The sequence below is a fragment of the Octodon degus genome, unplaced genomic scaffold (genome assembly GCF_000260255.1).
Source record: "Octodon degus isolate 3935 unplaced genomic scaffold, OctDeg1.0 scaffold00032, whole genome shotgun sequence".
NCBI lineage: Eukaryota > Metazoa > Chordata > Mammalia > Rodentia > Octodontidae > Octodon > Octodon degus.
This window is the reverse complement of record NW_004524608.1, coordinates 13008753-13030864: the sequence shown is the minus strand read 5'-3', so window position 1 is coordinate 13030864 and position 22112 is coordinate 13008753. Positions and strand designations below refer to the sequence as shown.

Here is a 22112-nt window from a genome sequence, read left to right as displayed (position 1 = left end):
CCACAGCACAATTTAGGATCAGTTCACATGAGTTATACATTTATTTCATTTCCCTCTCTGCATCCTCACCGGGGGATGTATGGGTTTGCTAAAAGACCTGGTGGAATAGGAAATATGATGTGATCATTTCAAGGCAATATAATCAATAAAATATGTGGGTATATAGTTCCAAACAGGCTCATTAGAAAAGTCTCCCCTCCCCCAGTAATCCCAGTACTCTGGGAGGCTGAGGCAGGAGGTTCATAAATTTTGAGTTCACTGTGGGTACTTAATGACTTAGTGAGACCTCATCTCAAAGTAAAAAATAAAAATGAAAAGGACTGGGAGAGGGTAGTTCAGAAGGCCTGGAAATCTCCAGTACTTAAAAGAAATTTGACTTTTTAACTCAGTCTGATAAATAACCTTTTTTGTCTCAAATTCATCCAGATTAGTTCTTTAGATGGTATTAATAATCCAATTATTATTTCTAATTCTAAGTTAGAAATACAATTTGTCTCTTTTTCTAAACTGATTTAGTCAAATAGACCAAAAAATGTAAATATTTAAAATACCACTTTAGCCTAGCCATCTTTTCAAACCCAAGAGCTTACAACAATCTACTCAGAAAATGACACACCTAACTGCAATAAGCACTCCATTCACACAGCAGGATTTACATTTTCCTAAGGTTTATGCCTCTTTTTTCCCTGCAACACATTAGATTTCCCATGTTGGTGGGGAATTGAGTTCCAGTCATTTAAGGGCATTTTCTGCAATTTGTGCTCATTTCTCAGAGACTTCTGGTAAACAGCCCCACTGTTTGCTGTGAAATGAATCTAGAAAGATAGGCTGAGACTCAGCACTAGTTATGAATGTGGACAAATGCTGCTTCCCTCAGTGCTGTAATGTTTTTACCTTTGGTATTAGTCTTGGGTACATACTGTCTTATCCCATTTACTGCCATTTGGTATGTTTATCTTTGGTCACCAGGGAAGCAGAGATGGGGGCTTTCATGAACACTAGTCGTGTCTCGCTACATAGGGTAATACAACTGTGCAGTCAGGTTTCTCAATTTTGAAACCAGGTAATTTTCAAAAGAATATAAATGTCATTATATCATTTCATTTTGGAAATGGGTTAATTTCAAAATCCTAATTTCATCTATTCAGAATACATATCATACAGTGTCATAAATTATTGTCTTGGTTATTTCCCGTCACCCGAGTCAGTCTCGGCCACATTTATAATGTTTGCAGAGTAGCACTTGTACCTGAGCTGCATGACTCAGAGTTTGTGATGACACAAATCCAAATTCCTCTCAATTATCCCTCTGGGAAGAGTCAGTCGTCTACTTTATTTTAAGCTTCACAAATTAGTTTTGTAAATGGCCTTCCCAGTCAAAATGCAATTGAGTTAAATATTTGAGATAAAATTTTGCCACTAGAAAGAATATGATTTTAAGTAATTAAACCTATAGGGACTGATGACAGCAAGAGCAGTCTGCACTACAGTTAGAGAAAACAGGGACTCCCAATTCTGGGGTGAGGCAAAAGGGGAAAAAGTAAAAACACTTCCCTCCTGGAAGGAGTGAAAAATTGAGAGAAGATGACTGAGGAAGGATGGCCACAGACTAGAAACTGCCCAGCATCTAGCACTGGAATCAAGTGAAGTGCTTTAGAGCTGGCCTTAGCTTATCTTGAAATAAGGTAGTCAGAAGACAGAGGACAATTTCAGGTTTGAGAGGTTAACATTTAGCTATTTCTTCAATTGTCTTCCTTTCTAGCTTGGGAAATACAACTTTCTGGAATTCTTTATAGTTGCATTTTTAAGCAAAAGTGAACTTGTCAACAGAGATGAAGTCTAATAAAATAGCCCTGACCTTAAATTGCCTACCTTCCAAGCCATCAAGTTCTTAGCCTTATAGAATGCACTTATTCTGAAGAAAAATGTGAATGACCCAATGCCCTAGTATAAGTGAGGGTGAGCCTGAAGGGCCCATGACTCACAGAGTTTCTGTCTCCCAAGAGCTGGGTAAAGGAAATAAAGGCAATGTAAGACAAGCAGAGCACCTGCTTCCTCGCTGACGGTCACACCCGCTAGTCTGCACTTGTCCATGCACTCTTCTCCGGACTGGCTGTCTGTGGACAGATGGCATTCAATGCAGCTCCTGCAAACAGGACCCAATCGAGGTTATCAGCTTATGTTGGTCGGAAGTAGATGTGCAACTGAAATGTTGCCTTGTTGCTGTTGCTGCGCTTCGTGCTCCAGGAGGGTCACCTAGATGACACTGGCCTTTTGTTACTTTCAGAGAAACATTTGGGTGCTGTGCACAAGGACACTGGATTATTCCAAATTCCACTTAGTAATCCACAATCCCTGAATCAGCCTTGATCATACTCAGAAAAATCACTCATTTTTCTGTAGTGATTTCTTCTGATTGGTTAAGAAAAATTATTTTTATATTTGATTTAGCCATTTTTTCACCTCACTTTTTCCTAGGGAGAGACTATTATGCTCATAAATATTTATAGAGACTATACAAAGTTTGAATATCTTAAACAGAAATGAGCTATATCTCAATCAGAATTCCCACAATAATTAATGCTCTTCATATATGTCATATGTGCTTATTTTAATAATCTACTTTTCTGTTAGTTTTTTAAAATAAATCCCAAGAGTTCATAGGAATATTTTAAAAAGCTTATGATTAGAGCCTGGATCCTCATTAATTCAGACTTTTTAATAAAAGATTTCTACTTATAAAAATGTAATTCCAGGGATATAAGGAAATTGAGATAGCTTAAAGTCATCTAGAGAGGAAAGTAGAATTTAGGCTGAGTTAATTTTGTGCTACGGATCACATGCCAAGTAGGTAGTATTGGAGTACACCAAAACAGCACAGCTTTTTTCCTGTGGGGACTGACATGGGTGCTACCTCTTTCTCCCAGGAGGCCACGGAAACATGTGCTCTTCTAAGTGCTTGAAACATGCCCTGCCTATGCCTCATCACATCTCAACTCAAGCTGCACTTTCTTAGGCAAACCCACCCTGACCCTTGCAGGGGAAGCCACAGAACTCCTCTGCAGGAAGGCCTTGGGGCAGCAACCCATGCGGGAATGGTAACAGAGGTCTTGCTGTGAAGTTTTCTTTGCTTTGCAAGCGTATTGCATTTATGTAAAGTACACATTTTATGGAGTGGTTTGGTGGGGGCCTGGTGGGGATTGTGGAAGCCCTTAAAAACTCCTTAGGATATGGCTATGATGGCTACAGTGGTAGACTTGTGGCCCTGTCTGTGGCCATAGAAGTGCATAGTCCTTCACATCCCTTTTTAAGTGGCAGCCTGGCTGCCATGGTAGGTTCTTTAAAAAAGTAGTCAACTTTCCCATCTGAGCACCTGAGAAAGCACGAACCTACTCTGTTCAGGCCACACTGCACGCCAGGTCTAACCCCCTTTCAATACCTATCTGATAAGTGAATTCATCTTAAATAGAGGAAGGCACTCAGTTCAAAACTAATACATACTAAGGAGTTCTGCTGCTTCTCAAGTTTTAATCACCTTGTTACTTTTCATATCATACAAGTCAGACTTAAGACTGAATTGTGTTTCTAGAAGAGATGGAATGAAAAGTAATAAAGGAAATGTCCTGAAGGGAAATCTTACATTTGATTCTACTCAAATGATTCTAATTATGTCCCCATGCTTTTGGCATGTTTTAGTTTGCTTGGGACAGGGACAGAGAAGTTTTAATAGCTGAATAGTGGGTAACCACTGAACAAAACTTGATTTTGTCTGTTTACATCAAAAAATGTTAATGTTACTGTTTGGGGTATCAGAGTTAATAAAAATATGAATGGCTTAAGATTTTGCTACTTTATATAAGCTGCAGTAGGACAGCAGTTATCTTGGGTACTTGCTTCACTTGACCTGTAAATTTTGCCCCAGTTCTATGAAGAAGTTAGCTGCTAAACAAACAAACAACTTTCTTTCTAGTAAATAAGAACTTGTGTGTGAGTGGGGTGTGTGGAGGTTGTTATCATTCTGATATGAAAATTACAATATACAATAGATATGTATAATAACAACCACAAAAAGGAGCCAACGATCACAGGGTGATAAAGAAGGAGGGGACCAAATGATAAGGCCTTCTCTCTGCCTCTGCCTCCATCGGTCTTGGGATAGAAGTGGGCAGGAAAGTCAGCCTATAAGCTTCCAGATAACAAACAGGCTTGCTTGCCTGCCTCCCCTGAAAAGGTTCTGACTGCACGTGGGTGTGAGCAGGCCACCTCCAGGACAGTCCCTCTGTGTGGCTGCTATTGTCACCCAGAGGCCACCTGATATTATCAGTGTGGGACATCAGCTGTACTTTCCCATGCTGTCTCTGGCAGAAATGTGACATTGTGACTCTGGGTAATCAGGACTGAGAAACAGGCAAAAGGGAGACTACGTTCCAGGACAAGGATCAGAGGGCCCTGGAGGGTTTGTGTGTTTTTGTGGAGGCAGGAAGACTAAATCCAGCAAAGACGATCTGAGGTCTGAGTTTACAAAACGTCATTAGAACTTCAATCACCAGAAAACCTATCCACAAAGGACTACAGAGAGGGGAGACATTACCGTTTAGAGTTACAGGGGTCACTACAGGTAGGACAGCGTTCACACGTGGGGCCCGAGGCTCCAGGGTCTGTGCAGGCGCACATGCCACAGACGCAGTGCCCGCGCCCGCTGCAGAGGGAACCGTCTTCGGAGATGCAGCTGTCTGTGCGGGTGGTGCAGTTGCAGTACTCGCCGGTCCAGCCGCTCCTGCACGCGCATTCCCCGCACTCGCAGTCCCCGTTATCTGTAAAACACACGCTCAAGGCTACCCGCGGCCAAAATCACTTGCAGGTTTTGTAGGGGTGGGGATGTCTTTTCTCTTTGCTTTCAACATTAACAAAGGATGGATGAGAAATAAGAAAAAATGAGAGAGAGAGAGAGAGAGAGAGAGAGAGAGAGAGAGAGAGAGAGAGAGAGAAAGGTGTGCAGGCACACTTTATTGAATGTGCTTTGGTAACAGCATGTATTTATTGTTTGGTCCCCTAACTGAAGATTCATTTGATTTACCTTACATTCTAGCAAACAGATGAAATGAGGTAATCCTGACATAGTTATGTGGTGAGTGTGTGTGTTTGTAATAGATACATATATAGTTCACTTCATTTTCTGTTCTTAATTAATATGCCCTAAGAGACAGAAGCATGCGGCCCCATCAGTACCCTCTCGGTTATATCCCTCAGGATGCATTACCATGAAAGCCTCATCTATATAGCAGAGAACACAATCCAGTTCTAATAGCTGTGATCAGGGGAGATAACTTACACAAATTTCCTGGTTTTGTATTCAACTGTTATTTGTTCCAAAAGCATACAAGCAAATACTAAACAAAGTCATTATTTAACAAATTTTAATTGAGCATCTACTGTATGCAGAAGATTATATTAGCCATGAAGATATAAATTTAAGTAAGACAAGTTCAATGAACTTATAATCTACTATAGAAGAATGGCAGATAAATACTATTCCTACTAAATGTAACACAGAACAATAGGTCTGTGTACATAAGGAGAAAGTTTCCAAATTACACTGGAAATCTGGGAAAGATTCCAGAGCAAGTGATGCTTGGGTTGGGCTTGGAAGATAAAGAGAGCAGATAGAAGAAGAGGGTTACCAGCATTTCAGGCAAATGATAAAAGCATGCAATCGTGTGCTCTGCTTAAAACCGTAAGTCTCATATGGATAGGAACCTATGGAATGGTGATAGGAAAGGATGGAAAGGCCAGAAAACTGGCAGAAGTCAGGTCATGAGAGATGATGTGGGCTTCAAGAACTTTTTTCTTGAGGGTTTTGGAATTACTAAATAGGCGACGGTCCTGGACAGATGTATATGTGTCTAGAAATATCTTGGCATCAGTACAGAGATTACACTAGAGACAGGAAAACCAATTGAGGGGTACCCTAAAGCACTGGCAACATACATAGGAAAAGAAAAAAGGATGAACAGTTCAGGGATGAAGTGCTCAGAGCATGGTGTGATGGGCACAAGGTGCAGGGTAAGGGCAGAGACAGAGGGAAGGAATCTTCCCGGAGCGCAACCTTTCCTCTGACCTGAAGTAGAAGCCAGCCTGTGCTCACTGTCATACACTCAATGCCTGTAGTACTCAATTTTTGAGTGAATAAGTGGTTCTGAAGCAGAAGGAGAAATTATATTTGGTTATGGAAGACAGCGTATTCACTTTTGTCTCTCCTAGTTGTTATTCTAGGTGGTTGAATATCTACAAATGAGTCTCAAAGTTGGGATCTGACTTTACCAAGGAGCAGGCATGCTGGGTCAGGTCATCCAGGAAAAGCAGGCAGAAAAGCTCTGGAGAGTATCAGGTTTTAAAATGTGGTCAGAGAAAAAGCTTCTCCTGAAAGAGACTGAAGGGTAAAGGTAGTGGGAATGATACTGCTGAAGCCGGGGACAAACACAGTCTGAGTAGAGAGGCACAGGGTCAACTTCTGTGGACAGGCCGCTCCGCTAGTGCTCGGAAGCCCTTTATGGGTCTAACCACATAACAGTTCATGTGACATACTCTAAAATGATAATGTGTTCAGCACAGTTGGTTTTTGTTTCTTTTTATAATATTTTGTGTGCCTGCCATGCTTAAGGTACTAAAACAGATGCTTGATATTCCAAACAAATAACATTTACTTACAAATTCTTATAAATGGGGCTGGGGAGATAGCTCAGTGGAATAAGCACTTCCCAGGCAAGTGCATGGGCCTGAGTTCAATCCCTGGTTCCACCAAAAAGCAAAACAAAACAAAACAAACAAACAAACAAACAAAAAACCAAGCAAATTCTTATAAATGATACTTTCTTCAGAAAAAGAAATGCACAGTGAAGCATTTTGCACCAAAAGTTTTGCTTTCCAGCAGAAATGAGGATTATCTACAACAGCATAAAACAGTGCTTCTAACAATGCCTAGCCCATAACTCAGCTCTATGTAAGTACTATTAGCATTATTAGCATTAGTGTTATTACAATTATTTCTCAAAACATCTGAAGAATTTATAAGCAAAATTATTCATCAGTATTAAAATTCCTGTACTTTTGCTGAAAAAAAGAGGATGTAAAATAAAATCACAAGTGATTCATTCTTTCACTGGTGGTCACACTGCCAGGTTTACTGTAGCATGAAGGATTTTGGGTTTTCTCTTGTAAACTTTGGTCTAGTACTTAGCTCCTTTTCTGCCTTCATAACTTGGGCTAACAGACTAAGAGTGGCAAAGTCCAGGTCAGTAAGAGAGCTCAGTGGACAAAGTGCCTGCTTAAACAAGTGCAGGGACTGGGCTTCGAATCCTGGCACCGCATTCCACCCCAGCCCTGCCCACAGGTGTGCTGAGCAGGCCACCAAGACTGGGTGTGGTGGCACATGCCTATAATCCCAGCACCAGGGAGGCTGAGACAGGAGGATCATTATTAGTCTGAGCTGCGTAGTAAGACCCTGTACCAAATACATTTTTTTTAAAAAAGAAGAACAAAGTCCTTAAATGCTTTACACAGCCAAGAATCACTGAAAAAAAATGACTAAAGTTTCAAAGTTGGATTCTCATTGCTCCTGGTGTGTATGTTTACATACATATGCATTTGAGCATGTGTGTGTATGTTTACACATTTTTCTCTGTATATGCGTATGCTGTGTATATACACTAAAATCATGCTTCTCTAATGAAAGCCAAATTAAACTTTTATCTGGATTTATGATGTTAAAAGATAACCCAAATGCATTTTTTTCTTTCTTTTTTTATGTATTTAGTACAGGATCTACAGATCACACTATACAGATAGGATTTGTAGTGATTCTCCTGTTTGCAGCCTCCCACGATCTGGGATTACAGACACACACTACCACACCCAGTCTTACTCGCTGTCTCAGAGTCGCTGTCTCGGGGCGGGAGTGGCATGGCACACTGGGGATCAACCCCTGGCCTCTGCATCTGCCTAATCAGGTGCATTAGTCCTCTGCACTATCTGGATGGTCTCCCCAATGCATTTCATTACCTATGTAACTTGTAATTGAACTATTAATTCAAAACCAAAAATAATAAAGTAATAAAATTTCTATATATAAGTGATCTTAAGAGTTATAAAATTTCTTTGTTCCTTCCTCAGCAAAAGAAGAAACTTATATTCATGACATGAAGACATTTCTAAACTGCAATGTCTGAAAATTAATATGATCCAAAAGTATTATTAAATGAATATTCATCTCCAAACACTGGAAATGCCAGAGGATACCATTGCCTGTAAGAATTAGTTGGCAGAAATTTAGAAAACTTCCTAGAGCAGTAAAAAAGGAGTATCACAACAAAAACACAACACTCTTTTCAAAATTTAGAAAGCCTCAGATCTGATGGCCTCAGGATCAGCAACCCAGTCTCCAAAGTTGCTATTTAATACCTTCAAGCGATCAGTTGTGTAAAGCATCTGTTCATAAACCACAACAACAACAAAAACAGCTTCAAGAAATTTGTACTTAGTCACATGTAGAGGCCGGATAATAACTAAAAAGTTGTTAGCAGGCTCATTTCAGATGGATAGATCTTTCTGAAAGTCATGACAAATAACAGTAAGTGCATAATGGCAGGAAGCTTGTTCCCTAATACTATTTGCCTCTTACTGTTTCCAGCCTCTTAGAATCAAAGTATAAGAGACAAATGGAATTTGATCAAGGAAAAAAATCAATGGAACCCTCTATCTTTGAGATTACAGATGGATGAAAGAAGTTGCATGAAAAAGGACATCGTGATAATAGCCCTTCGGAAAGCAGCACATGGCCAGCATATTACTTGTAAAACAAATGAGATGACACAACTTGTGAAGCTGTAGCCTATTTGGCCTGCTTTGAAAATCACAGCAGCAGCAGCAGCAGCAGCAGCAGCAGCAGCAGCAGCAGCAGCAGCAGCAATATCTGCACAACAGTGCCAGGCATAGTTTTCATCCCTGCACCAAGCACAAACCCAGCACACCGTAGATACTCCACAAATACTTGTTGAATTTATGAAACTGTGTTTACCTTTAGTGTACCTTTTAAAAGAGACAAACGATAGAATAACATCTTTGGTGATGCTACTGAAAAACAAAAGAGCTTTTCAGAAAGAGTAATGTTTGAAGATCATAAAGTACTCCACAGTATGAAAGAAACTGGCATTGTTCGAGTTTTCTAAGTCCAACTGAGGAAATAATTGTGTTTTCTAAATAGAATTTCTGTATTTGATTAAAAAGAGAGGTGTTTTTGTCAGAACTTCCTAACTAATGTACAGATCAAATCAACTCTGAGTTTATTTTTGCTCCTTCTGTATACAAGTGCAGTGAAAGACGGTCAAGGGATGCAAGCTGCTGGCCCACTTGAGTGATTTACACTGTCCTAGGTCCCGCTGACCCAGGATGTAAAGGGTGATGTACAGGTAGAGTTACTATCACTATTGGACTAGGTTGCCTTCAGAATTTTTAAAAAGAGGAAAGGCAAATGTTTTGAACATGCATGTATTAAAAGACTTGCAGTAGAAATACAGTGTGGGATTCTGCTGAATGTCTTTTTTCTGTGATGTGGTGACAGCCTCTGGGTGACTTCCTGCCACCTTCAGATTGTGTCCCGCAGGCATCATGTGAAGAAAGAGCTGAGACAGGCTTAGAAAGCTACTGTCGATCAGAAAATAAACCTTTGAGTGAAAAAGGAGAGAAATGGGTCAGAACTGGAACAGATCCTAAAATTTTACTCTTTGTTGGGGGTGGGGGTGGAAAGGGAAATTTTGCTCAGAAGAACCTATTGGGAGCCACCACAGCAGCGAAGAAATGAAAGTAATAGACTCCTAAGGGTTTCAAATGGTTTTTGAAAGGCTTGGAGCTCTTTGAGGCCTCTTTCTTTCAGGCTTTCCCCCCTTGGAAATTAGTCTCTTTTATATGTTCCTGACACTGTGGCTTGCAAACATGACTTTGCTTAGTTTTCTATAAAGATAATGAATTTCTGTTTTGAAGAGCTGTCTGCTTACACACTGTGGGAAACCAAGACATTAGATCTTAAATTCAGCAGCCAGCTACAATTTCAATTGTAGTACAAATTTAGATAATTTAAAAATATATGAACATGTTTATAATTCTTGTCTGATTAGGTTATACTCAATTGCATGTGTCTGTTTGTTGGAATGAATTATAGCAGTCATGTTACAGATGATGAACTCTTTTGTAATGAGAGATTTTGCAACAATATTTTTACTTCAAACTTTTCTCAAATTTCTCGAGAAACTAGAAGGAATTTTCTATTTTTATTCTTTTGGTAGGATTCCTCACATATGCTTACCCATCTTCATTAGACTCAACTAAACCTAGTATCTGTCACATGGTAGGTATTTAATAAATATTTGTGGAATAAGTAAAGGTCCTGAAAATCCACTTGGCATTTCTGTGTTCCTTGTCTTGGGCAATATGCTTTTAATTTTTAATATTTATTCATTTATTTGGTACAGGGTCTCACTACACAGGTCAGATTCATAATGATCCCCCTGTCTCAGCCTCCCCAGTGCTGATATTATAGGCGTGCGCCACCATGTCCGGTTTCAGTGGCTGGCACAGCATGCCTGAGATCCTGTGACTAGCAGGGCATGCAACACTGGGGATTGAACCTAAGCCCTTGAGCTTGCCAGACAGGTGCTTAGCATGCCAAGCTATCTCCCAAGCCCTGCTTTTACTTTTTGAGATATGTTTTTTGTTTTGTTTTGTTTTCAGTGTAGCAGACATTTAAGAGTTGAATCAAACCTAGCAGCTTCACCCAGAATGCTCTAGAAGATAATGAGAGTTCAGTCCACAGGAGGGCACTTACTATGCCCAAGAAAACAAGGAAGGGGCAAAATATGCACAGCACCTTCCTGGAACCTGAACAGCTGTAGCCTGAGAGGGACTTAGCTGAAACCTACCTCCACAGAGCAGCCCTTTGTGTCTCACACAGGAGAAATTGTCACACTGGCAGTAAGGTCCATAAATGTTTCCATAGGGAGACAAGTGGCAGATGCACTGTCCACAGTAGCAGTCGCCCCTTCCACTGCACGAGGGATGGTCTGGGGCCTCCTTGCAGGAATCTGTGCTCACAGTGTCCTCGCCGCACTCACAGTGGGGGCCCATGTGGCCGGGGTTACAGGCGCACACCCCACACTGGAAGGAGCCGTTCCCTCCGTGGCACTTGGAGCTGTTCACTTCCACTTCTTGCTGACAGTCGCAACTGCATTCTGCGCTGACAAGGATTTCCAGGGTGTCCCCCAGCCCCACCGGCTTTATGATAATGTGCCTGCTTTTTCTCTCACAGTTTGATATACTCACAGTCACATTGAACGAAGCCTGGAAAAGAAAATACTAATTATCTGCTTCTTCCATTCACCAACCTGCAGAAGGCAAAACAAAGCTGTGGGGAAATCACTTTTGCCAAAAAGGAAAAAGTGTGTAAGGACATCTCCGCAATTCTTGGTAGAAGTCTGGTTTCAATGAGCTGAGCTCATCTCTGCCCACCCAAATACTTCCCAGCCATTCTACTGGCCATCTGCTTACCGTTTCTCCCACTTTCATGTGCAAGCATTTCTTCTGGTGGGGGAAAAGGGTACCATTGTTACAGGCAGCTGTGAAGGAAAGATTGAGTCCTTCTGTGTCTCCTAATACTTCCAGCTCTACCTCAGACCGCAGTTCCTGTCATGAAGACAAGAAGAGATCATGAGTCACAGCTGAAAGATTACAGCCAGAAGAAGCAACCGGGAGTCGTGTTCATTCAGCTACATGTGGCTAAAATTAAATTGGTTCTCAAAGAAATTCTCCATATCATGAAGCAAGCAGACAACAGCACATTTCATATTTTATCTAATATAAGACATTAATTATAAGATGCACTATTTTAAAAATTATTCTGTTATAAAATGCCTGAGATTGTTCTGCAGAATGCTGTGTATCATAGACATCAATTTATCATTGCTCTGAGAAGCATTTCATCATTCTGAAGGATCTGAAAATTCTCCTACCTTGAGTTGCACAGCTTGGTACATAAAAGGCGATTCTTTTGCTTATGTATTACTAACATAATAGAACAATGGGTGCCTTTACTTGCACGTGTCATTATTTCCTAAGTCCCATAAAGCAGCTGGTTGCTGCTTTTTAAGGAACTTAGAATTGAAGCCATTTCTCCAAGGATGAATGTCGCTTCACTTATATCAAATTTACACCCTGCTGCTCTGTTTTGGTTTACATTTCTGCATGTGTAATAGCTTCGTATCCCAACGTTGAGTCATAGTGCAAACTTTTGAAGATATTTTAAAATGCCAATTAAACTTAGTGCTTCTAGAAGCCACAATGCATGTAACAACTTGGAATGATGGCGACCACATTATCAGTGAAAACTCTACCCTTGATTGCTGCCTGGCACACAGTGGTGGTAAGAGAACATTAATTACAAGATGAACACCAGTTTTAGAAGTATTAAAATGTAGGGGGGGAAACTGTGCCTTATTGGAATGATTGAACACCTATGATATATTAAGTGTAGAGTCAGGGAAAGACTAAATTTCTTCTCTCAAATGCATCATCTTGCATTTTCTATTTCTTTTTTCTTTGGAGGACAAAACCAAATTATTAAAAACTCCAATTAGAAAAGTTTTGGAGATGTAGCTCAGCAGTACAGCACTTGCCTAGCAAATGTGGCCTGGATTCACTCCTCTGTACAAAAGAATAAAAGTAAATTTCAAAATATTATGAATTAAGTTATTGTTCAAATCATTTGAATGGCTTTAAGACAGCAAACTGATTTCACTGTTGACATCTTATTTATTTATTTAGTTTTTTTGTGAGACAGAGTCTCACTCTGCAGGTCTGGCTGGCCTTCAGCTCACTTTGTAGCCGAGGCTGGTCTCGAACTTGCAAGGATCATCGTGCCTCAGTATCCCAAGTGCTGGGATTACAGGCATGCACCACCACACGCAGCTTTCATTGTTGACATTTTATAAAACGTATTCAGCTTCAAATTTTCCTGAGCTATAATATTATCTGCTGTATAGTAAGGTGACCCTGCCTTTTCCACATTGTGCTTATACTGAAATCATCAAGAATTAAGACCGAGTAGTGTTGGGGAAGTGGCACAGTGAGGTGGGAGCAAAATGAGAAATGAAAGATGTATCTGTAGGTGACAGCCATAGTGAGGGCTAGTGAGTGACATAATCTAACCTAAATGAAAGGAATCTAGGATTGATGTAACTGAGTATCATACTGCAAATTTAACCAGGAATATTTTAATGCAAATTTCCCAGGGAAAGGACATCAATGTTAACTTCTAGTTTTCATCACTTCATTAATTTATTTATGGACCACCTCTTCTGAGGCAGGCAAAGAAAACAAGCCAGGTGAATTTTTTCTTATGGTTTAAATCCCAGTAGAAGAGTTTACCCTTGGGTGCATTGATAATTCTAGTAGCTTTTATACTATGTTTACAGAAGAAATGAAATTAGCAAGAGATGGTCAGGCAAGCACACATCCAGTATTTAAGATTTTTATATCAAGAGTTAACAAAGAAGGTAAAATACCAAGCTGATGTTTGTAGCCACAAATTGTCAACACATATTTCCTCTGCTCTATTAGAGGTTAGTCAGAAATGTTTTATGTAGTCTCTCCATAATTCCCTTCCATCTCTTTTTTTAGTCTGAAGAAGAAACTCAGTCTGAAGGTCCCTATATTTTAGTCTTTTATGAGTACATTTAAAAATGACAATAGTAAAAGACAATTGATATCAGTGCCATAACCGACTGCATACTTTATCCATAACTCAAGATATTTTTGAGACTGTAAAACAAGGGCATATGATGCAGTTCAAGTGTTTAATGTCTTTATTTCAACTGCTTCATAAATTATGTGAATGACTGGGGACAATAAATTGAGATGGAACTTCTGACAGAGAAAGCAGGGGGGATGGATGAGGTTGTCAGGGTGCAGGGAGGAAACACTTTTGACAAGTCACTATCTTCTGATTTGTCTGATTTCTTAGTTGTTAGTGGCCAGCACTGTTATGAGTATTGTGGTAAAGAAAATGCAATGTGTTATAATTCAGTGAAGGCTTGCACTGTGATTTTGTTTGATTTCACACACTAAAATGTTGCTTCACAAGAAGGAAGAAGGTTCTTTATTTTTTTTATTTTATTTTTTTTTTTTGTGGTACTGGGGATTGAACTTAGGACCCTGCACTTGCCAGGCAAGTGCTTATTTTACTGAGTTATCTCCCCGGGCCTGGAAGAAGGTTCTTACAGTGTTTTGTTGACAAGTTTTCCTATCTAGAAGAATTTCAAGTCTGAACTAATGCGGCAATTAATGTTTGATCTGAACTGAGGACACTGAAATTTCTGAGTATTATTAGTGAGAAAAGCCCTGTCCTCTTGTTACTTTTGTGGATACAGCTATATTTAGTTCTTTGAGTAAATGAAGCATTTGAGAAGAACTACCTTGCTTTTGCTCCTTCGGGTGAATTTCAAAATTGGTACGGTAATGTCAAAGCCACAGAGGAGTTTTGTTTTCACAATACTGGGCTGGCCAAATGGCTCAGTGGATTAAAGCACCTGCAAGCAGGCCCATGGGCTGGGGATTTGATCCCTGATCCCCCGGCCTGCTGTACTTGTCCCACCCCTGGGGCGCTCTGAGACAGCAACTGAGACTGGGCTTGGTGGCGCGCACCTGTAATCCCAGAATTTGGGAGGCTTTAAATAGGAGAATCACTATGAGTCCAATCTAGTAGTGAGACCCTGAACACCCTGTAGACCCTTCCCTAAAATAGAAAAACAAAAACAAAAACAAAACCATAGCTTTCCCTTTCTTTACTCTTCTCCAGAGAGGTATGTGAAAGAAATCTGAGCACATCTTTTTTTAAGTTTCCCAGATGCTTCTGACAAGTCACTGCACTTGTCGCTAGCACAGTGTACGCTAAGTACGACGGCATGCGGATCATTGACTTGCAATGTTCAAACAGCACAAATTAGGAAACTTTTACTCATTCAGCATTGTGCAAATGCTGTTTAGAGCAAACTTTGAGCTTTACTGGTCTCTAAAAATGTACTTTTACCTGCTTCTCATAATTTTCTAATTTAGAGCTACATATACATTCTTCTTCTTCTTTTTTTTTTTTTTTGTAAGTGAAGTCAGCAAGAGAATATTTAGGAGCCAAAATACAGAAAAGTGAGCAATTGGCTATCTATTTTTGTCCAATGAAATTAGGAAATGGGGACAAAAAAAGGAGAATAACAACTCTGCAAGTACGTATCTTAATTTCAGGGAAGAATTCTGTCCTCAGTACTAATTCATGAACACCAGGCCAAAAATCATATAAGTACTCATTAAACAAATGAAAATTTCCTTGGTCCCCTAACAAGCGATGTGCTCTGTGGGTTTCACTGCATAGGCAGCTCTTGCAGTTTTGCTCAAGCTATGACATCATCTCATTAAGCCTATGGAGTTGGTTTCCCCATATTTCTGTTACTCACTGAATTCATTTACACTGAATTCTTTTTTAGGCAGAGGAGAACTTAATTATAAGACTCATGGAGTCTTTTCAGTCAAATTAAAACTTTGCCAGGAACAGTACTGCTATTTGAACTCTAGGATCAGGTTTTGGCTTTATTCACCTTCTGTGCCCCCTTTCAGAAAGAAGATCTGCAAATGAAGTAAATAAAATTCATTTACTTCATTCAATCCTTCTGTGTTGGCTACACTAACACAGAAGGATTGCCTTAGATAAGCACTGTCTCTCCCAATAAACAAGAGGGCACATCACTGCCTAAAACAACACATCTTAGTTTTTGAATACTACAGCCATGCAAACGAGAAGTCAACTTTTCATAAAGTAAAATGTCATACTTCATAAGCTGAGATGATCAGCTGGAGAATGTTTCCAGAGTCCTTGTGAAGTAGCCCCACTGTGGCTCCAGGAATAAGCTTTGCATAATTCTGTAAACAAACAAACAAGACTGAGTCAATCTTTGCTCCAAATTACTTAGAAATGCTAAATATGAAGTTCAGTTTGTGGGTTGTGATCCTTTACTTAATAGGCTGGGAGAACAGGCTCCTGATCGTAACTAGGGATTTCCCTGAAAATGGAATACCTACTTGACGCTGCTTACTGAAGTCCAGTGGGAAATGGATTGGCCAGGACTGCTTTGGGGAGATCCAGAATTTATGGTTGCCTTGTTCTAGGACTGTGACTTATATCATGACAGGATTCATGTCTCAAATAATAACATTTAAATAATGTCTTCCATTCCTGGAGCATGGTTTGTCCAAAAACTTTTGAGCACGAATCTAGGAAATTCCTTCTCTTTTTAGCATTATAGAAACCAAGGTTTGATAATGAGACAATCAGGTTGTTGGGTAAGTCACTGGTTCACAGCACTTTGCGAATGCCTGCTTGGTGGACAAATGGAAGGTACTATAGGACAGCTGCTGTTGACTCTCCCTTTCTGGATGGCAGTGAGCACTGTTTGGAAGTATCAGCATAGTCCAGGATCTGGCTGGAGTTGATCTCGCTACATCACAATCCTGTAAGTCAGAACATATTTCTAAATAGTCTGCATATTCTGCTTATGTTTCCTGTGAGAGCACACAGTACCAGTTCTTCACCACCCAGCTAGCAAGCCCAGCCAGAGGACTTTGGCACTGCAAAGAAGTGAGCTGTCCAGACGTCTGCATGGTATTTCTCTTACAGCTTCCTAAAGTGCATGTTACACATTGACTTAAAGGCTCATGAGAACACACCAATTTATTTTTAAAGGAATAGAGTTATATTTGCCATTATTTACTGTTCTGTATGCCTCAAAGAGTTTCATAACCCCTATAGAAGTTATACTTACACCGTGTAGGCCCTGCCTGCTATGTTTTGTTTCTTGTATTTGTTGTAAAATGATTTCTACCTCCTCCTTGTTAAACCCTCAGGTTCACTAGCTAACTAACTCATTTACAAATTTATTTGTTTACTGTTGCAGGCAACAACATCTAGTAAGTAGGCTTGATAATCTGCACCAGATAAGTAACAGCTAGCACTTTTGGTCAGCATGGTCTTCTGCATCACTGTGTGTAGTAAAAGCAGATGACTGAGTTACTGAAATTGCATATAGGAAAAGTAAGTACACTTGGAGTCATAGATTCAGGACATCGTGTATAGTTCCAATGTAAGTTAAATAAGCCTTCTTATTCTAAAGAAGATTCAGAAAGTGCATGAAAATGAATTAGAATTAATAATCTAATTATGATGGTGATTCTAAGTATATAAAACAGATAATTATAGCGAATGAGAGGAACAAAAGGAGCCAGGATGATGTTAGAACACTAAGGCAGGTGGAAGTACTGGTGTGTGCTAGATGTGGGAGCCTGGGTGTGTCCAAGCTCTCTACTCTATATGTAAGGGAAAAAAAATAGGTTTTGGTTTTGATTTATGGGCTTTGTAATGTTCCACTTACTTCAGTGTTCATGCCCAAAGTTGCTAGAAATCTAAACTGTTAAGTGTGTCAGGTGTGGCTGTGCCTGGACACTGCATTTTACTATTGAGGGGGCTGCAGGTAATGCTCCTCATCTTAGTCCATGCACCACTCCTGCCTGTTGGCCACGGGCCCTCTTCTATTTCCCTGAGTCAGGTAGAACTTGTAAAATACCAGGACGGCACCACTTCATCAACTTACCTCTTCAAATAAACACATGCCACAAGAGGCTGTGAAGCATGAGACCTGTGGTTAATAACAAATGCTTAGCTATGGACTTGCATTCCGCTCATGTGGTGCTGGAAGGCGTGTAAATTTGACTGATCCCAGAAGACAGTCAGAGGCAATTTTAGAGCTCAACAAAGAAAGGTTTAGATCCTCCAAAAAAACCATTTCAAGGCTCTTAGCTTTGCATGACCACTGCCATCCTTCAACTCCATTCTGGTACGCCCAGGAAGGCAAGGCCATGGGAATTTTCTGCAAGCACTAGTTCAAGGAGGCTCCAGATTTGGGGTTAATTATTGACTAACAAAGCTGAGTTCATCGGCATCTTAAGGCGTAACTACAATTCCACAGCAGTTTGACATTTGGCATTTGGCTATTAGTGGATCATGTTAAATGGATAACATTCCTGGCATTTGTTGAGGGCCAGCAGAGCAAGGCTGTAGACAAACTGGCAGCTGGTAGGGTGAACCAGTGCTAGCACTGACAATTGTGGAGAGAAAGACTATTAATTATTTTCTGGATGCTGATCCCCCCAGAAGCATTTGAAATAATTAACTGAAAACATGGATAATTTGGCTTCGTTAAATAATACTTCAAATCTGGTATTATTATGGTCACTGTAAATATCATGTATCAAGCGCCTTCCTTGAATTAAGGTCCTTAGGTGTTATTATAAATTGTCATGATTAAACAAGTTTAATGTTAGAAAAAGGATGATTTTGCATGCCTTTGAAAGATGATGATGCTTGGATATTAGAAATGGTGAATTCTGTAAGCATGAGGTTGCATGAGCTGATTAAAAATCCAAAACTCTATGCTTGGGCTTGACTTCTATATTAAATTTTCTGTAGATTATCCTACTTAGGTTTTCTTCCAACCCTCTGCTATGCCACCTAGGAGTCTCCTGCGTTGCACTTCTCAGTCACTCTGTCTTAGTTTATTTTCTTCTTCAAGCCTAATTGATTTGCTCATTCCATCCCCATCTCAAAAAATATTTTACTTGTTCAAGAGAGAATTTGCTCCCTGAAAATCTCCTTGTCAAGGATAGAGAATTAGAAGAGGACAGGAGCCATTTAGTGGACAGGCGTCAGAAGAGAGAGGACAGCACCTGACTTCACACCTGCACTCTCCAGGCTCCTCTCGAACCCCTCAGTATCTGACTACCAGAACCAGTTGCCAGGTGTGCACTCCAGCTTGGCTCAGGCTGAGGAACATGTAGTGAGTTTCACACCTGCTGGCTGGCGGACAGGCCATGGCTTGGCTTTCTCTTCAAAGAGATTCAGGCCCTCTCCTGCTTTTGGTCATGTCTTGGTGCTCTCACCCCAGAAGGGACAGCTTCCGATGTGACCTCCATTCCTGCATTGATTGTTGGATATGTCCTCAGAGCCTGGCTGGCATCTGGATCCATGTTTAGTACTACATGTATCTTTGTTGATATCTTGTTTTGGATTCTACCTTGGACGGTGTGGTGACTCTAGTCTGGAGCCATATGTTCCGCTCCAGGGACCTTTTCGCTGCAGTCTGGAGGTTGTTTTACCTTCACAGAGGTCACTAACCATCATTTTATAGAGATCACATATTCATGCCTCTCAGTAGAGCACGGAGAGCAAAATCAGCTGGCCACATACTGTCTAGAAACATTTTCATAAAGAATGTGTAAAACCAGCTAGAGCTATGAGCCACTTCTCTTCAGGCTTTGAGCTTACATATAACTCTTTCTATGAAGTCTCCCTAACATCACTACTTCACTTTATGTTCAGCAGTGATAGAAGATTAACATTGTTAGCTTTCAGTATGTTAGCAACCTGCATTAATGTTTACATTCTTAATTATACTTACTAAATTTACATTTATAGCTGTATATTTCACCACAGTTGAATTATAAAAGTGACCTATAGCCCGTCAATAAATGAATGGATGAAGAAAATGTGGCAGTGTGCACGATGGAGTTATATTCAACCATAAAGAAAGATAACTTTGAATCATTTGTCGGAAAATGGATGTATCTTGAGATACTAATGCTAAGTGGAATAAATCAGATTTAGGAGATTAATTATCACATGGTTTTGTTAATAAGAGAAGCCCCAAATGTAAATCTTTGAAAGAACAAAAATGAAGGGAAAGAGTAGGAAACAGAGAAGTGGACTGTAAAGATGGAAAGTGATATGGGAGAGGAGGGAAGAGGTCATTGGGGAAAGGGGTGTAAATGCTGTGTTCTGTGTATGTACCACTTCCTCACCATGAATACAATGATTATGCATCACAGATATATACTGACAAAAAGGAAAAAAATATATTGGCTATAAGATTGGCTTGTATAGACTGAGAACTCAGGATGTTACATCTGCTCAAAAACACTTCACCTCATCTTTCAATGTTTTCTTGTCATTTCTTTGTGCTCTTTTGGTCAGTGGCTCCTGGCTGTGCTCTTTTCCCCCAAAAGTTCAATAGCAGCATAATACACATACATAGTGTTCAAGTAGTAAGGATTCAATTCAGTGAGGATTTAAAAGGTGAATGAGAAACTGAAAGCACCTGGAAGATCAAGCAATCAAACATGAACCCTCCCCTGGAATCCTCCCTGTCTGCTTCCCAGTCATTGGTCATCACCCCTCTGCTTGTAGCATAAAATTGTCTTAACTTTCATTACTATAGAAGTCAGGGAAGACATCTTCATGGCCTCAAAGTTAAAAACCTGTCTTATATGAGACACGAAAAGCACTACTGATGAAGGAAAAGATGGATAAATAGGACTTCTAGAGTTCCAATGTAATCCCAGTCAAAATATGTGCTCTGAATTAAGGCAAAAGGCTTAGAGTAGCCAACTTAATACTGAATGAGAAAAAGTAAGTTGGGAGACTGATACTACTTGAACTTAAGACTTACTCTAAAGCTACAGTAATCAAGACAATGTGGTTCAAAGAACAAAAAGACAAGGAGATCAATGGAGAGAAAGAGTTTAGAAATACACCCACAAAAATATAATCAACTGATTGTTGATGAAGAAGGAAGGCTACCACCCTAAGAAAAAATAGTATGTTCAACAACAGGTACTGAAGCAATTGGATATCCACGTGCAAAAAAGTCAGTCTAGATACACACCTTGTAGGTTTCATAAATATTAACTCAAAATGCATTACAGAGCTAATTAAAAATGTAAAACCAGGGCTGGGCAGATATCTCAGCAGACTAAAGCAACTGATTCAGCAGAGCACTGTGACTGGGGTTCAATCCCTGATATGCTGTGCAAACCCTGCCCCCAGGGTGGGCTGAGGTAACAAAGAGTGAGACTGGGCATGGTGGCTTGTGCCTATAATCCCAGCACTTGGGAGGCTGAAAAGAGGAGAGTCACTATGAGTCTGATCTATGTAGTAAAATCCTGTACATCCTGAATGCCCTGTCCTAAATTCATTAAAAAAAAAAAAAAAAAAAAAGTAAAACCATAGCACCCTAGAAGGCAGGAGAAAATCTAGGTGATCTTGAGTTTGGTGGTGATTCTTTTAGATAAACTAAATGCATGATCCATGAAAGAACTGATAAGCTGGATCTAGAAATTTCTGTTCTGCAAAAGACGCCAAGAGAATGAGAAGGCAACCACTGAGTGGCAGGAGTAAGTTCCAAAGGCATGGTTTATAAAAATAAATAAAGAGCTCTTACACCTCAACTAGGAAACAAACCATTTGATTTAAAAGTGAGCCAAAGACCTGAACATACACATTACCAAAGAAGATACACAGATAATAAGCATATGAAGAGATACCTTATATCATATGTTGTTGGGCAAATGCAAACAAAACACCAATCAGGCTCCACTGCACGCCTATCAGAATGTCCAGAACTGGTACACTGACAACATAAACAACCTCAGTTGCTTATACAGAGCTTTCTCAGGCTGCTTTTTACCTTCTTCATCTTTAACACTTACCATATGACCTGGAAATCAAACTACAGAGCACTTATTGAAGGGGGTCAAAAACCTATGACTGAGCAAAAAAAAATTCAGGTACCTGTTTATACTAGCTTTATTTATAATTGTCAAAACATGGAAGCAACCTAGATAGCTTCAGTAGCCAAATGGATAAAGTATGGCATGTTCAGATGGTGGAATATTATTCAGTATTAAAAAGAAATGAGCTATTGTCCATAAAAAGACATGGGGGAATCTTAAATGCCTATTGTTCAGTGAAAGAAGTCTATCTGACAGGATCCATCTGTAGTGTTTCAACTACATGATGTGGAAAAGGCAAAACTGTGGATCCAGGACCAAAGATCATTGCTGAAGGTATAGCTTGGGGCACAGCAAGCGCCTAGCATAGGTGAGGCTTTTGTTTGATCCCCAGCATTGATAAGTAA

General features: G+C 40.0%; 1 protein-coding gene across 4 annotated transcripts in view; it reads right to left on the bottom strand.

Moving 5' to 3' along the window:
* Window positions 1-22112, bottom strand: part of Itgb6 (integrin subunit beta 6) — a 158206-nt gene that overhangs the window by 34776 nt on the left and 101318 nt on the right. For all 4 annotated transcript variants that reach the window (XM_023713777.1, XM_023713778.1, XM_023713779.1 and 1 more), the window contains 5 exons: window positions 15922-16011; window positions 11596-11730; window positions 10971-11388; window positions 4592-4814; window positions 2049-2146 (listed from right to left, as the gene is read on the bottom strand). In XM_023713777.1, coding sequence (XP_023569545.1) covers window positions 2049-2146; window positions 4592-4814; window positions 10971-11388; window positions 11596-11730; window positions 15922-16011 — 964 coding nt within the window. The remainder of the gene's footprint in view (window positions 1-2048; window positions 2147-4591; window positions 4815-10970; window positions 11389-11595; window positions 11731-15921; window positions 16012-22112) is intronic.